This window comes from Anolis carolinensis, chromosome 3, assembly GCF_035594765.1.
Source record: "Anolis carolinensis isolate JA03-04 chromosome 3, rAnoCar3.1.pri, whole genome shotgun sequence".
Lineage (NCBI taxonomy): Eukaryota > Metazoa > Chordata > Lepidosauria > Squamata > Dactyloidae > Anolis > Anolis carolinensis.
The window spans coordinates 57,601,537-57,619,727 of record NC_085843.1 but is presented as its reverse complement, the minus strand read 5'-3'; the positions used below and the strand labels follow the sequence as shown (position 1 = coordinate 57,619,727).

Genomic DNA, 18,191 nt, shown 5'->3' with positions numbered 1-18,191 from the left:
TTTAGAAGCTAGCCTTTCTTCTCATAGGAATGTTTCCTGCAAAGAAAGCAATGTTTCACATGCAGAAGTGCTGTTTCCCCCCAAAAAACAACAACAGAATAAGAACTAAGTTGTGAAGAATCTCTTAAGGCTACAATTCTTCTAGTCAAAAAACATGTTTGCCAACGGTCTTTGATTATTCTTCTAATTCCAGCATGTGATGGGAGCAATAGAAAAGCACAAGGAGGAACAGGGCTACTGTCCTCCTTTTCCTCTCACACTTCTTCCTTTGGTTTTTGTAATTTCCAAATAGGACTAAGAATAGAGGTATATCAAATACACTAGCTTCTCTTTTTCAAGCTGTCTACTCCTAATGGTGAGAGAAACAACACAATAAGCCCCCAATTCTGTCCTAAAGTCACTCTAGACAAACAGCTCTTCAGACCCAACTAAAATCATGGTCGAATTGGTTTAATAGTGCTATATTACTACTTGTTCCCTGATTTCAGTCAATTTGTACAACTGTTTTTGGATTCAATTTTAATATACACTGCACTGGATCCTAAACTGTTTCACACACATAGGAGGAATATTTTACACCAGCTAATCCCTACTCAGTGTGCAGTCTATTTGACCTCATTCCAAAATATTTCCAATAGTTTTCTGCCCTTGGAGTGAATATTGAGTAGCTTTGGGGTTGCCAACATTTTTCCCGTAAATGTGAATTCTCATATTTGCATGTAAATATAATTTGGGAACAAACAACTGTTTCTGTTAATAGTGTAGTATGGTGACCCTGGTTGTTATCTTTAACTGGCAGTCTGTAGCATGATCCATTAGTATATTACCCATAGCATTGCTATTGTTAGAACTATGCATATCTGATCTGTTGGAGGAGGAAAGTAAAATTGGAGAAGGGAATTTCCTATCTTTCCCCACTTTTCCACTTGTCATGATAGTGACACCACTTTTGTAGATCTTGACCACTGTGTTGGCATTTGCAAGGGTCCACTTCATAAACAGGCAGGGGGCAATCCTTCTTTCAGGATCCCAGCCACTGCCAGTTATAAACCCTTGAGTCTGTACGTGTGCATGTACAATATGATGAGTCACTGAGGGGCAATATTTGAGACAAATCTTCTACTGATACTAAGTTAAGCAATTTACCACTCAGAAGCACTTTCTTTATTTAAAACAGAGAATTATTTATTTATGGTTAAATTAGTCCAAAAATCATAACTGGTTGCAATAGTTTACTTCTTCAATTTCACTTATATACAATATAAACCATACTTTTCATTCTTCAACATTAACAACTTGACTGAAACTTTGTCTCTACCATATTCCTTTTCTTTTCAGTTCTACCTCACTAGAAAACCCAGATCTGACTCAATAATAGTCACTTTTTCCTTCAGTATTCCAACTGAAGTCCCAAATTTAAACCTGGATCCTTTTCCCTCTAGCTCACCCAGCTAGAGACTACCATAACTGAACCTCAGACACACACATCTTTTTTTTAAGTTTCCCTCACCAGAAACCTCAACATAACTCCCTTCTTTCTAAAACATCCTCTCCTCCTTTTTTCCTCCAGCTAGCTCCGCCCCTTTCACTAGCTTAGAATTGTTACATTTCTACCGAAGCAGCTATGTTACCATGGTGACACATGGCCAATCATCAGTAGCTAACTTCTGCCCACTTTTGTCTCTAAATCAACATTAAATAACATAGGCAAAAATGAACAATAAAATAAGGCTTTCCGTTACAGCATTGTTCCTTTAGCTGTCTTTGCAGCATTTGCAGGGTATTTCTGTGATAGTATGAATAGGCCTAATATTGGGAGTGGATTTTGCAAAACATAATTGAGCTTTACCCAGGTAACCTACCACCAAGTTCAGTACAGACAGTAATGAGAATAAACCAAGCCAAAGTTGTGCTTAGCAAGCATGCAAGCTATTGTCCACAAAATGCAGAACCCATGTGATTAAGGGGTAAAAAAAATAGATTTGCCACTTTGGAATTAATACTCTAATTAATACTCTATTTATGTCAATGCAAACAATAGCACCTTAAGAGTGTTCTGGCATTGAAATCATCTGCATAATTCATCATAGAAGTACATGAGAGATTTGGCAGTCTCTATTCATTCAGGGTGCTCTGTAGGAAAAGCAAAACAGTTAAAATGTCACTTCTATTCATTATTTATAGCTTGTAGCCAAAGTAACTAACTGTAGCAGAAAGGTCTTTTAATAGAGTATGTTGTACTTTTATCTTTTGTATTACACTTCAAATGCTTTAAAATTAATTTACTTGATGCTTTAAATTTAATTGCTCCTTTAATTCATTTTAAAAATGTGCACTGGTTTGGCTTTTTTGGGTAGTTTATACTTAAGGACACTTTGGGTCTCACATTGGGGAAAAGGTTGGAAGATAAACAAGTATTTGTCTCATAATAATTTAGCACTGTTCAATAACATTTAGGTTAGTCATAAAGCAGGATTTTCAGAGGACTGGCTTGTTCTCTTTGCTCTTTCCAGTGTTTTCATGGATCTGCTCTTTCATTGGTATTTTGTTGTTCTTGTTGTTTTTCAAAGAGTACGAAAGTGTAGGATATTTATATTTGTGGCTTTGTTGGCTCTTTCATTTCTAGCACATTGCTAGATTACATTTCTGCCATATAATCCATTTTCTGAATCCAGATTATCTGTTTTCAACTGGATTATATGTCAGTGTAGACTCATAGAATCCAGTTCAATGCAGTTAATATGGATCCAGAAATTAGATTACATGGCAGTGTAGATCCAGCCTAAGCTTCACTGTCCACATTGTTCATACAGAATCCAAGAGCCTTACACATAGTTTAATGACCCCACTTTAAATACCATGGCAAATATCCAGTGGAAAACTGAAATGTGTAGTTGTTTGTGGGTTGTTTCAATTTCTCAGTCCGGTGACCAAACTACAAGCCCCTAGGATTCCATTGAATGTTGCTACATTTCATAATTGTGTAGTGCAAAAGGGCCCCATTGCAACCATCTATAATGGATACTTTCTGTAAATTAGACAGAAATTTTCTGAAGTACACCAGTGGGATGTTTTAACAGTGCTACAACAACAGGTAGCAATGACATAAAGATAAGAATGTATTCTTTCTAATGGGTTTCTTGAGCAATTTGTTCTTATAAGGCTGATTCCGTGTTTAAAGTTTAAGAACTGTTTAAGTTTCCAATAAAACATTTAAAATATAAAGGTCCAGCATTTTTTAAAACAGTATAAGAAAAACACTCAAGGTGTAACTCTCCAAGTGTTATATCTGTACATTGTTCTTCGGTATCATTGGTGTGATGTGTTCTGACCATACTTCTCTCATCTAATTTTAAATATACAAAGGTCTTACTTATTATAATCTGTTTTTCTGTATTTATTTTAAAAAGTAACAAATGGTAGCTTGCATCCTGTTGCTGAATTTTAATGACATAGGTTGGACTTAGCCATTGCAATTCACTTTTTTGGTCATTGTGGAAGTCTGAATTCTCAACCAGCCACTCAACAATCAATATTCCTGCCCAAACCCTCCATCTCGTGATTCTCCACCGCATTAGTGTTCATGTTTTTGGATAACAAGGGGATCTGTGGGGACACATCCAGCTATTTCCATAGGTGATTGTGCTGCCAGTACATAATCTGTATGGCATCTAGAGGCCTTTGCACTTGCTTGTCATATTGTGTCTGTCTCAGAAAAATATGTGGGGAAGTAGAAGCTACACAGCTTACTGAGTGGGTTTGTGTGAGGCTACCATTAGAAAATGTGGCTATGGAGACATTGCTACATAATAGATCTCCAGGTGTAGGACCTTGACCCGAAACTCTTTTGGCATTTTAGAGGTGAATATGTTTCCTTGGGAAAGCAACTCAGTGAATGTCTGTTGTAATGCTTGCTGATGAAAACTATATACTGAGGGAGGATGCAATTTAACCATTTAATTTTTAAAATTAACTGTCCATACACTCTTTGGACGCCAGCTCAGATTGTAGCCACACTAATGACACTACACAATTACAGCAGTCTGATATCACATTTATTGATTTGGTGTAAATTCATCCTAAGTGAAGTACTTCAAATTCTCTTCCAGAATTTAGTATTTAGTAGTTCAGGAGAGTGGATTAGATCTCTCTGACAAAAAGAATCCTAAATACCTTATCAAACTACAAATACCAAGATTCTAAATATTTGAGCAATGACAAATTGTGTTAAATTACTATAGACATTTGAATGGTTTTTCAGAAGTCCACCATGTTCCTTTGCCAGCCAGCAATATACCTAGGCAGTGAAAAGTGCTACAGAGTGACTTTAAATCATGAGGACAACTCCAATTTAATCTGCCCAAAATTTAATTTGCCTCTTCATAGTTCATAAAGTAAAAGTATAACTTTGCTGCATAGTAGCCTACAATAAAAAATAAACATGACATTGAGCACCAGGTCACCTCCAACATAATTCAAAGGTTATGATGTAAAATGTTTTGCTAAAAGATTATTCAGCAGAAAAAAAAGAAATAGCATTTTAGTGTGAGAGGCAATTTCTGATATGAGTTCACTGGTCCAGAAAATTGGTTTAATGCATTTTATCAATATAGTTACTCGTTTCTTATATTTTGCTATTGTTTTCTCTTCTCTCATAGATATATACAGTTTAGCTTTGCAAACACCAGTAAAACTTTTTTTTTCTTTTCTAATTAACCAATAGCATCCTTTCCTATTCTATTTTAATCTTGCTGTAGCCACAGAAGAATTATATGTGAAAATCAGAAATGAGTTGTAAATTGTCAAAATTCAAATACAGTAGAACCCCGTTTATCCGATTTAAATGGGTGGCCCACAACTTGGGTTACCCGGATTAATTGGATAAACCGATTGTTGGCCCAGGTGCCTAGTGGAGGGAGGAAACTTCTCCCTCCGTCAGGCACTTGGACCCAGGGAAGCGTAAGTCATGCCGCTGCTTAGCGACATGCCTCGTGCTTCTCTAAAGGCCCAAGCGTCAAACAGAGGGAGTAGTTTCCTCCCTCCGCTTGGCACTTGGGCCCAGGGAAGCAGGCCACGATTGCAGGCCGCTTATTCCTGCCCCTCCCTCTCCTCTCGCTAGAAGGAGCTCCTTCTTGCGAGAGGAGAGGGAAGCGCCCCTCCTCTTCTTCCTCTCACGTGAAGAAGCTCCTTCCCACGAGAGGAGAGGGAGAGGCCGGAGGAAGCGGCCCACGATCACTGCTGCAGCAGTGCTCATGGCCTACTTCCCTGGGCCGAGCCCTCACCTCTTGGGAAGCAGCCCACGAGCGCTGCTAGGCAGCGGCACTCATGGGCTCCTTCCAAGGGGTGAGGGCTCCTTTGGGAGGGGGAGGAGAGGGGGAGGGGGGTGGCGGCCCCTCGGATAATCCAGAGACTCGATTCACCGGGGCTCAGCTTACCAAGGTTTTACTGTAATTCCCTTGCTGTCACTCACAGAAATGAACCATACTGAATATTGTCTGTGAATGAGCTCCTTCTCGCGAGAGGGAGAGGCAGGAGGAAGCGGTCTGCAATCGTGGCCTGCTTCCCTGGGCCCAAGCGCTGAGAGCAGGGAGGAAACTACTCCCTCCTCTGGGCGCTTGGGCCTTTAGAGAAGCGTGAGTCATGTTGCTAAGCAGCGGCATGCCTCACGCTTCCTGGGTCCAAGCGCCTGATGGAGGGAGAAGTTTCCTCCTTCCGCTAGGCGCCTGGGCCTACAATTGATTTATCTGATTAATGTGGGTAACCCGACTTGCGGGCCGCCCGTTTAAATCGGATAAATGGGGTTCTGCTGTATATTGTTTCTTGGTTATTTTTGGCCTTCCTGTGTGGAAAAATGCTGGAAAAGAGAAATCTTGTCTTGCTGTAGCAGAGCTCTTTTAAAGTTTATATGAATTGTGCCAGAGGCACAAAAAAACTCAGACATCAGTGCAGTTATGGGTTTTAGCAAAAATTACTTTGGATAGCCATAACTATAACTAACAAGATATTTGTCACCAAATGGCTTGTGAACATTTATTCAGCTTACATCCAGTATTTTATACTAGCAAAACAGTTTGATTTGAATCAGAGCCATCCACATCCTCATCTCTTTATAATTATAGAAACAATTCTTCTGGCCACTTCTGCTGATGCCCAACAAATACCTCATTTGTTGCAATGAGCAGAAATTACTGGGCAATCAATATTGAACAGAGAGATTCTTTTTGATTACACAAGCCACATAAGCTCATTTTCTGTTTTAAAATTTCTCAGCTTGACATTTCTCTTTCTTTATTCCTTGTTTACAGAGTAAATGTTTTGTTCCACTCAGAACTTCTTTGTTTGTTTCACAAACAATTGTTAAGGCCATGATTGGTTTGCAGGTTAATGTCCCAGTTTTTGTTTTCTCTGCTTCAGTGTTGTTTTTTGTATTTTATAATGCCTTGCACCAGAATTAGTAGTGAATAGAAGTGTCATAAAACATAAATGGGTAATTAGCATGATGAGCAGTGCAGTTTTTAGTTTATCTTATTAAAACCAAACAACCAATAAACCAATAAAATTAGTACACAGCGCCATGCCTGTATTCCATGACAGCTTTTTCTGTCTGCGGTGCTGTATGGCATGGTTCCAAATCTCTGTTGTGCTGACATTTGCTCCTGGGAGGAGGAGTAGGGAAAGGGTCCATAAGGTTTCTACTGGCCTAGACAACATAAACATCTGCTAGATTCATGAGCAGCTTGCAAAACTAATTCATCAGGGAGACTCTCGGTCGATCAGCATTTCCATATTGGTAGATATTTTGCAGGCCAGGGTGCACACCAGCAAGACCAATAACTATGTTATTTGGGAAATTAAAATCATCATGTTGAAGTGTTTTGCTACATAGAAATGGATTGAAATGATGCTAAATATCTGCAATGGAACACATACATACAATCTAAAAGATCATCTTGGTGGTTTAAAGTAAATACAATATAGAGGCAATTAAAATACATGCAGATGGTGGAAAGACAGTTAATAGAAATGGAAGGCAAGTCAAATAAAATCCCTTGTGATGGAGACCCAAAAACCAAGGTAATTCTTCAAAGCCTTTAATTTAGTCATCTGAAGTAAAGGCAGAACATACTAATTACTCATTAGTCTTTTTTTAAGGCCTGCCTTTAAAACATAAAATTTTCTCTTCCTGTGCTTTGTAAATATTGGATGAAATCATTGAAATACCATGGTCTTCAAAATAATAATCACAGTATTTTGCTTCTCAATGCAATGTAAATATTTTTGTAATATTTATACATTTACAAAATAACAACATATTTCAATTATGAGAGTTGAATAATATTTTTGTAAAAAAGGCATTGTGTGACTTAAGCCATGAACATTAACTAAAGCATCAACATGGTAGATAAAATCATTAATCAGTAAAAATGAATAAATTATCAAAGGCAAAGATCATGTCTTATTATCTGCTATGTACTTTTGAGCACCATAATTATTTAGAATATTTAAAATATCTAATTTTAAATATGGCAGCCCCCCTCCAATTTCTTCATAAAATAGTTCATCAAAAATATAAGAAGAAATCTTGGCTTTTATTGGTGACATTTGTTTTCCTATGAGAAGATAATATGGCAGAATAAACATGTATGGCATGTATGTATCTATCTATCTATCTATCTATCTATCTATCTATCTATCTATCTATCTATATCTATATATAAAACTTATTGATTTCACCCCCAAAAAACTAAGGTACTTATTATATTAGGGGGATAAATTATAAAATATATGAAGCAAGTCTCTTCTTGTTTGGCAAGTCATATAATTCCTTTTTATTTAACAAAAAAGCATATTTCAAAAACATTTTGAGCTCTGGATCAGGAAAAAGATGGTGGTGATAACAATGATAGTGGTAATGATGAGGATAATGTCTTATATTTCTCTCTAGTTCTTAGCCTGAAAAGTGAATACTGTGTGGATGATAAATATTGATAGTTTCATGTACATTGTTAGAGCTCATCTACATTCTGAAAGCACTTTAACAACCATGACTCTATCCTATAGAATCCTAGAATTTGTACTTTGGAAAATTCTTTAGCATTCTGTGCTAGTGGAGTCCATATCTCTATAATGTAAATGTCTTTATCAACAAAGAATACAAAACATACACAAATTATTGTAACTAGGCTTGTGCAGTTCAGCCAAAAGGCATGCCATTTTAGGGTCCATTTTCAACTAACCTCTCATTCTGTTTACCGGGAAGTTACTCGAATTGGGAGGAATGTTGCCATTTTCATTCGGCAAAGATTTGGTCCATTGGCAATTATTTTAAGTTTTTACATAATATTTTTTAAAAATAAGACAAACCGCAAGAGAGGGTTCTGGGAATTGCAGTCACTGGTTGTGTCCATTCACAGCCAATCAGAGCATGGACACAGCCAGGCCTTTTATTGGCTGAGAAACAGAGAGAGAGAGAAACTTCAACTCCCATCATGCTCCAAGCAGAACTCAGACACTTTTCAGTGCTCACCCCATGCAAGTGCTGTTGGGAAAACATGTTCCCAGCATGGCCCCTCTGGAGGAGTTGCCTAGGGAACGTTTCCAAAAGAAATGGACACTCTGCTGTCAGGGAAGGAGAAAAGATGCTACAAGTAATCCCATTTTATCCAGGAGCCCCACGGCAGACCCCTGCCTCAGGTATATTGCAGACTTAACTATCCTCTCTAGTAGCCAATAAATCCGGCTCTTTTGATCCATTTTGCCCAGCTTTTTGGTTCCCTCTTCCCCATTCTGTTTTTGGGGGATTACACAAAACAGACCACTGAATATTACAAATTACTTTTGATCAAACTGATCCAGGCCCAAACCTAATTAAAACTTACATTGGATAATTTCAACCCACTTGGCCAACGTTTGTGTGGTCTATATTGCCTCCCCTCTGCAAAAAAGAAAGAAAAGAAAAGAAAAGAAAAGAAAAGAAAAGAAAAGAAAAGAAGAAAGTACTTCAGACATTTAATTTTGGGAGGAGTACAGGAAAAGAGACAATTCTTGTTTAGGAGTCAGAAAGACCTGTAAAACAATTTAACAAATTTAGATGCAAGCAACACAAACACTGATTGCTAAGAGCACTATCTAGTTTGATTGGAATCATAGTTCCTGTACTAGGATTGTAAATTTGTAAGAAAACCATTCCAAAGTTTACAGTGCTTCAACAGCAGTCAGTGAGTCAATTTGCGGTGGAAAAATGTTGTCATCTGCTGCATAGCATATTGTGAGGAGAAGACCTTACTTTTCAAAATGTAGAGAAGGAAGCATCACAGCTAATATGTTCAACTGACTACTTTGTAGCTAAGTGTTCACATGAACTCAGATAAAATCATATAATAATAGAGTTGGAAGAGACCACATGGGCCATCCTGTCCAAGATGATGCAGGAATCCATGCAATCCACTCATCTGTTTCTACGGTGGGAGCTGTGGTATATTGAACTACTGACTCTAAGTACCCAAATATCAAGATTCACCTTACCAAACCATTGCTTTGTGGTAATCACTTGTAACATGTTTTCACGGGATGTTTGAATTATTTACCCACTACTAGGAAATAACAAAATGCTTACTGTACAGTGATCGCTTCTGGGAAGCTCCAGTTCTCAACATAGCCCTATAATGTGTAATGTAATTTTACCTTTTTCTTCATTTCTTCTGTAGGCAGCCAAGGACAGTTTCCACTTACACAGAATGTTACAGTTATTGAAGGTGAAACAGCAACGTTGACCTGTAGGGTTGATCAAAATGATAACACCTCCCTCCAGTGGTCAAATCCAGCTCAACAGACCTTGTATTTTGATGACAAGAAAGGTGAGTATGCTTGAATTTTTCAATTACTGAAGCAAAAATCATACACTTTTTTATATATGAAACTAATGTACTATTATGTGATATATATCTTATTGCCTTGTTTTAAGTACAGCCAACATATTGTTTGAAATCTTTTACTAAATATGTAACAGTAAATGTTTCTTTTGAAAGCCACATATTTTGCTTTATTTTTCTCATATTGTAGCACTTTGGGAGAGGTTTGGTTTTGCTTTTGTTTGCTTATTAGTATTTATTTTAGGGACCTCATCAGAAAGGCCTGGTGAAACATCCCACTTTGCTGGGCTTTTGGGAGGAAAGAGGGAGCAGCAGGGTGAATCTGTCACCCCATGTGCAACTTCCTCTTGCAAGACTTTCCTCATGACATGGGGAAACTGTCGCCATTGTGGGGAGCCTCCATGCTGGCTCCGTTGGAGTCAGCACAACATGGGAAGCCTCCTGTGTTTAGGTGGAAGCATCTGGTGATACTTTCATCCCTGTTGCGGGCATGGCCTACACCAGACCTCACATTGGTCAAGATTAGCAAATAAATCCCCTCATTAGCAGAAAGCATGACATGTGACCATTCAGGAGTTTGAAAATGTTGCTCTTTGAGTGTTTATAACAAAAGGAGTGCATATATTTGTTTGTTTTGCATTGCATTTAATTCCTTGAGTATATGTCATTCATATATGCAATTTTACCTGTACTATAAATTCAGAACATAATAATATTTATATACTTTATGTGGTTGCTGAAAGAATGACAGCAAGATCATCAATGTGAATCCTCTTAACATAAAATATATAAACTAAATAAATACAGCAGTGTGTTTTAAAATATTTGAACAGTTTAAAAATGCTAATATTTTAGTGAACTATATCCCCTATATTCCATAGCATTGAGCCATGCAGCTGAAGTGGTGTCAAACTGCATTGCTTCTATAGTATAGATGCACCTTTGGTGTAAATTCTAAAAGTATTTGTGCTAAACAAATCTCCACCCAAGAGGTGTTTGGTATGTGTGTGGACGCACACATACCAAACAGGACGCATATCCTGTTTCCCTGAAAATAAGACATCCCCGAAAAATAAGACCTAGTTGAAGTTTTGCTGAATTGCTAAATATAAGGCCTCCCCTGAAAGTAAGACCAAGCAAAATTTTTGTTTGGAAGCATGCCCGCCAAACAGAACACCAGGATTGGTAAATGTACATACCAGTTGTACATGGAAAAAATGGTAGTAACAAGAAATTCTTGATAGGATTAAGAGTTTGTCTGGTTATGTTGGTTTGTGATGACAACTACTGTACAGCATATAATAAATGTTCATTTTTTGTTCAACAATAAATGTGAATTCTTCTTCATGGAAAAATAAAACATCCCCTGAAAATAAGACCTAGCACATCTTTGGGAGCAAAAATTAATATAAGACACTGTCTTATTTTCGGGGAAACACGGTGGTGACCAGGGAAACTGGCTGTAAAATGTGTTGTGATGATTTTTCTTTTTCAACTAAAAGGAATAATAATAATTTTCATCCTATGATGCCCTTAGTCTACGTTCAAAATACAGGTGTTCTTCAATTAACAAAGTAACTTTGGTCCTGGAAAGTACTTCTTTAACTCAAAATTTAGTTCTAAAGGCAGAAATAAAATGGAAAGAACAGAAGCGTCACAAAAGAAGCACACAGCATGTTTTAACAAACATTTTATTCTGAACTAACAGTATTCACACTCATGTGAAATAAAACAACCAAGTCAAGTAAGTTTGAGCAAAAAGACTTGGAATAGAGATCCTTTAAAGGCTACTTCTAAAATGCACCAGAGATTACTTTTTCTTTCACCAGCCTCCACTTTTCTTAAGATTATCATTTTGGTGGCTGTGTTTATAGATCTATGATTTTTTTAAGGGTTACTCCTTTTTCCTGTGTTTTGCTGATATGGGATTGTGGAGGCTGCTACTTATTGCTTTGGTTGTTTGATCCAAGATAACCACAATTTCAGTTGGAGGAAAAAAAATACACTTTTCCAGCCCAGTTTTTATTTATTGTACTATTTACTGCAGGAATGCTGCTGCAGCCCAATACCAATAATCTATGTCTCTCTAGTCCTCTCTCATCTTCTTCCCAATGCCAATGCAATCAAACAAAAACAATACCCTTCCAGTTATACAGAATATAGCTGTTATGGCATATAAAGTGATTTTGTAATAAGTGTGTTACTGCCACAGGAATGGCTCTGTCCCCAAAATGATCTAATTCCAAATGGGAAAAAAGCAATTTCAGTTTGTTCCCATGTTCCACTGGTGACTGGAAAAAAAACCCTGTCCAACTATAATCAAACTAAATTCTGGATCAAGCTAACTCGTTTGGTAATAAATGCATAATATTATACCTTTGGTCCCATATTCCTGACGTATAAAGAAAGGAAGCCTCGTGATCAAACTAGATAACATGTTTATAATATTTTCAGATGATCCATTAGGGAAAACACTGTCCTTTTATAAACACATGATTATTATTGCTTACTTGGTTTTCATTCTATGTGCTGAATTTTGTGATTGGAAGGTAAAAATGCAAACATTATTTGTAAGGCATGCATGCATGAGGAAATTCTTTTATGGCTGGAAAAAAGGGATGTACATTCTTTGACATCCAGTCTGATCATCAAGTAGAATGGCATTGTCCATTGACATGTGTATCAATATGTATTAAGGTACACCTTGTCCAAAGGAGGAGAAATCTAAATACTAAGAAGGTGTTGTAAGATTTGCAGGGTTGGAAAGAAGTACTTCAAACACCCACACTTGCTGTATGACTTCTTAAACCCATCTAGAACCCCTCAAGTAGGAGTTCAATAAGTCCTTAGGCTTTATTTAAGTCACTATCCAAATTAAAAGACTGTAACACAGGTTCCAGTAAGTATCTTCAGGATACATGACTTAAGAAACTTTTGCTAAGTGATTACAGACAAAAAGCCTAAACTGCTGGAGCCTCCAGGAGCCAGCAAAATCGTTAGCAATTTCAAGCATACATCTAATAAAGTTGATCTTTAAAATATGGTTCCCTCTGGTGTAGTCTTGATATGAGAGTTCAGCTATGACCAAGAGGTCATGAGTTCAAAGCCAGCCTATGGCGGACTGAGAACCTGACCATTGAGAAATAGCCCTGCTCGTTGTTGACCTAAGCAACCCAAAAGGTAGTTGCATCTATCAAGTAGAAAAATTAGGTATTGCTTATACAGGGAGGCTAATTTAACTAATTCACAACTCCATAAAAATAATCCAGCAGCATTTGGAATGAGGAAATATCCATCAAGGACTCAGTGTCACAGTAGATGATGAAGCAGCTGCTCTCCCTATGGCCGGAATTGAGCATACCCTCAGTAAGCTGGAAGTTGGAGAATATTAAATTGCCTCTGTGTCTCTGTCTCTATGTTCATATGGCATTGAATGTTTGCCATGTATGTGTACATTGTGATCCACCCTGAGTCCCCTTCGGGGTGAGAAGGGCAGAATATAAATACTGTAAACAAATAAATAAATAAATTAGTCAGTGGTTCTCAACCGGGGGTCCCCAGATGTTTAGGCTTTCAACTCCCAGGAATCCTAACAGCTGGTAAACTGGCTGGGATTTCTGGGAGTTGTAGGCCAAAACACCTGGGGTCCCACAGGTTGAGAACCACTGCTCTTAGGTTTCTTAAAAAAAATGTTGTGCTAAGATAAACTCTGTATGTTCTGTAAAGTAACAAATGTAACAATGGAGGAGACAACTGAATAGCCATAAATACTTCTCATCATCTGGTCACAGAACCTTTTGTTCTTAAGAAGCTTCAGACAAAAGGGTAGCAGACACTGAGATCTAGCTGGGGTTGATGTTCTCTCTATCAGCACCTAGAAGATGTAACAATATTTCAAAAATATTTATAAAATTTCAAAACAGAAATGCATTTAGGTATTGTGTGTTAAAAGCAGAAAAAATGTTAAGGATTTCCTGGAGGTTTTTAAAACCCTTATTGAAAGTTTAGATTGCTTTAGAACTATTTTCTCTAAAGACAAAAGAGATAAAATAAACCTTAGAGGGGAGAAAATAGAGAAGTATACTTTGTGATTAGTCCTTGAACAAACTAATAGTGATTATTTCTACTATATCAACACAATTTGTTTTGCTTGAAAGGAAATCTGGGGCTCTTTCTGAAGAAGATACTTAGTTACTAACCAAAAATGTTGTTTTGCTTAATTTATTGACACTTGCAGAAATGGTGACAATGACTTGAGGAGGATTAAATTCATGACCTTCAATATCATGGCATGAAATTGAAATGCCCTAATCAAATTGCTCATTTAGCTATACAATTTGTAAACTGCAAGGGGGAAATAGAACGCCAGCAAAAACTGAAGAAAAGTAAAACTCAACATTTATAAAAGTTGGTTTTTCAGAAAGAAGAAAATATCTCCTATCTAAATATCCCATCTTCAGATATTTTGTTAAATATCTTCCTCTTCCCTAGCATCTTTGCATTTCTATTTTGTTCTGTATAATTTTTTTCACTACTGTTCTTTCTCTTATGGACCTTACATAAATCAGCACATTAAATATTTCACGGAATAATAATAATAATAATAATAATAATAATAATAATAATAATAATAATAATAATCTTTATTTATATACCGCTTCATCTCCTCAAAAGGTCTCAGGGGAGTTTCCAACATAAAGCAAAACTTTCAATTGTCTAAAGGAAACCATACAACAAAGTAAACATAAGAACTTGTATTCTAATGATGTGAAATGTCGATTTATTGTAGGATGAAGGATACAGGAAATGTGTTTTGCTTATGCTTGCAAGTTTTGGTTTTAAAAGAGCATTTAAAAATAATTCAATACCTTGCTCAAAGTTTATGATATTTAACATCAACTGATGGAATAATAAATGCTTCAAGTTTTAACCAAATTCATATCCCCAGTATATGGGTCAACACTATAAAGGAAAGAATTATAAACTAAAAGAAGAAATATTTACAAAATGTAGCTTGGGAAAGTGTTAATTTAAATAAACATATTTTTCATAATTTCATAATTTGATATTATAGAAACTGATGAATAAATTACATATTTGATTTCCAGTACATTAGTAGAATTAATAAAGACTATAGAATTTATTCATTCACAGAGATATGAACAGTCTGCAGGAAAAAATGGGCAAATAGGAGGTTGCATTATTTTTTGCTAAAGTGTGGGCGGTTTCACAAATTAAGTCTTCTACTTTTGCAGCAAGCTAAATTGAGAGTGAAGTTGATGTATTGGAATGCAATGAGGTGAAGCAGTGATTTAGGTGAATGTGCCAACACTCGTCCTTTGTCTGACTTCATAATGTGCACATTAGTGATTGTACCTTTGAAAAAAGGTATTAGATAAAACAGTCATTTTTTTCTCACTCCTCTCCACCATGTCTCTTATTTTACATCTATATTTTAGTATATATTTGTTTTTTCTCTGATATTTCATATGATTTTTCTTCTTGCTTTCATTGATTAGGGCTTTGGTTATTTCTTTCAAAAGGAGCTATACAGTGCTAGCAAGTAAATCATTTGGTTACTGACTGTCTCCTGCATGAACTATAGTAACCTCAGTCAGGGTCCCATGTGTGTAGGGGAAACAAAGTTTGGTACACAATGAGATGCCATATTGGGGGGGGGGGAAGCACTATATCCTGTCAAAAGGAAACAAAATGAAACTGAAATAAGTGAAAGAAATAAGAAGAGCAGAAAGAGAGAGAAAGGGGGAAAGTGTAAAATGTCAACAAGCCAATGATAATAATATAATAGTATTCAATATATAACCAGATAATAATGGGTGGCATCTTGCTCATTGAATTACAGTAGATTACATCTGATAATGCCATTGGAATTGACTTTTATTGTTTCTGCATAGATCTGAAATCTCTCTCAACAAGCAATCCCCCTCTATGTTTGTTAAGCAGTGTAGCCTCTTCCCCACATATCAGCTGTTTTCAAGTTGCAGATGGAACTGGGAAAAATGGGGAAGGCCTGGTGAAATCATCTTCTTTGTGTAGGATATTGACTTTTAAAAAGACAGGGAATTTACAGGCTCAACTCCTCCCACCCCTAGCTAAACCATCCATAGAAAAGACAGAAGGCATAGTTCTTAAAGCAGAGAGCCCTTTTCTGGGCTCCTTTTCTTTCCTCCCATTCTCCTCTCAGCTACGAGAGAAAAAGTAAAACTCTGTTATTAAAATTGAATGTTTACAAAGCATTTGACACGGTCAACCATCAATATCTCCATCAAGTCTGCGAAGAATCTAATTTGGGGAAAGAGTTCTGTGAAGTAATTAAGGGACTTTACAAAGATAATAAAGCACAATTACTTATCAATGGAACCAGAACAAGAACAATTAAGATTAAAAGCAGGACTAAACAAGGTTGCTCACTCTCCCCTATCCTGTTTGCATTGGCAATAGAACCTTTAGCCAATTTTATTAGGAATAATGAGAAAATTAAAGGCATTAAAATTGGGAGGGAATAAATCAAAATTAACTTATTTGCAGATGATGCCATGGTTCTAATGGGATCACCAGAGGACTCTATTAAAGACGTTATTAATACCATAAAGAAATTTGAGAATCTATCAGGGTTGGCCATTAACATTCAAAAATCAGAAATTTTAAATAAAACCTGACTTTGAAAGAGTTAAAAGAAATATATACCATATCCGGGATAAAATTAGGTGAGAACAAATTAAAATATTTAGATGTTTATATTACCAAAAATTTAAACAATATAATTCAATCAAATTATAACCACTTATGGAAAAAAGTAAATAACCAAATTCACAGTTGGAATAATCTGAACTGGGAAATGTCAAACAATATTAGGATAATGAAATGATGGTTCTCCCCAAATTTTTATTGCCCTCCAACCCACCGAAATAACGAGACAAGACAAGTAAACTTGTGTTCAAAACTGGGCAACTTTATTGATAGTTACCTATTTAACTTTTGATTTGGAACTAGGGCCAAAATCTCAATAGCCATCTATGAATTTAGTAAGGCATAAGCCAATATCGGTGGTCCTGCCCGACCATCCATTAAACTGAATTTAGGGTGAAACACCAGGTCCCCAGCATATCTAAACCTGGATGACCTGAAGGGGAATGTGGTGGAGAGTTTTGCCTCCAAAACAAATGAGGTCAAAGTCTCCCATTCCAAGGCCATAATTGTTCACCCTCGCCGGGGCTGTACAAACCCTAAGCAAGGATTCAAGCCTCTGGCTAACACCAAAACTGAGGTGCCTTGTGGTGCACACCAGAACAAGAGATTCTCCTAAGCATTCTGCCACAGATCAGGAGCAAATGTCTATTTAGCTCCTGACCCCCACCAAATTCACAAGAATTTCCCTAATTCCTTTTTATAGGTCATCTAGGAAAATTTGGTTGCCCAGATGGATCCCATCAGCCCGATACAGATTCGAATAATTGAACCTAGTGGTGTCATGTGGGATATAATAACCCATGCCATTCTCTAAAACTTTTCAAAGGGCCCGATTGACCCGCTTCCATGCTTTATCCAACTTTTTGCCATTCCCATAGGGCCAACATAGCCCAGGAATAATTGCTGACCATTCCAATCCGGTATGAGGCCACACCTCTTGGATCTTGTGCATGTCATTCAAAACTTGAAGAAAAAGGGTCCTGCCTTTAAGCAGTCCCAAATCATTGCCTCCCAAATGAATAACAATAAAGTCAGAAGGAAAACGGACCCCTGACCCAAACAACAATGGGAGCAAACCATACCACCACAGACCTCTTCTTCCCCTCCACTCCACGAAAGCCATGGAAGCGAGGCCGAGATGCTGGCCGTAGGGACCTCTGCGCGCCTGTCGCTCTGCCCAGTACACATAACTGTGCCCGCAAATCAGGACGCGGCATCTACTCACCAACAGGGTGGGTTCTGCAAAAAACAAGGCCATGTAACTAATCTGGCATATGATGCACATACACACGGTAAGCACCAGATTTCCATCTGCCCAATGATTTAATTTTGTCTACTGAATTGCCCATTACAGTGGCAGTGGAAGCAGCTCTAATTCTAAAGAAATGAATACCAAACTTCTGATCCTTGATCCCCAGCATTTTTAAAGCTCTGAAAGTCAAAGCCCAGAACTGGTATTTTGTCAACGGCGCTCCATCCTGATGACAAAAAAGGAAACCTGCTGCTGTCCCCCTGCATGCAACAAAAGATGTCAATGCTGCAACTGGGCATATTTCAGAGTCACTACAACGTCCCAATTTAATAATAGAACCCTTCCCCTTTTGATCC

The 18,191-nt window shown here is 37.2% G+C and overlaps 1 protein-coding gene across 3 annotated transcripts in view; it reads left to right on the top strand.

Annotated features, from left to right (window-relative positions):
• cadm2 (cell adhesion molecule 2) overlaps positions 1–18,191 on the top strand; it is a 644,325-nt gene that overhangs the window by 350,622 nt on the left and 275,512 nt on the right. For all 3 annotated transcript variants that reach the window (XM_008107677.3, XM_008107676.3, XM_016992521.2), the window contains one exon: positions 9,708–9,857. In XM_008107677.3, coding sequence (XP_008105884.1) covers positions 9,708–9,857 — 150 coding nt within the window. The remainder of the gene's footprint in view (positions 1–9,707; positions 9,858–18,191) is intronic.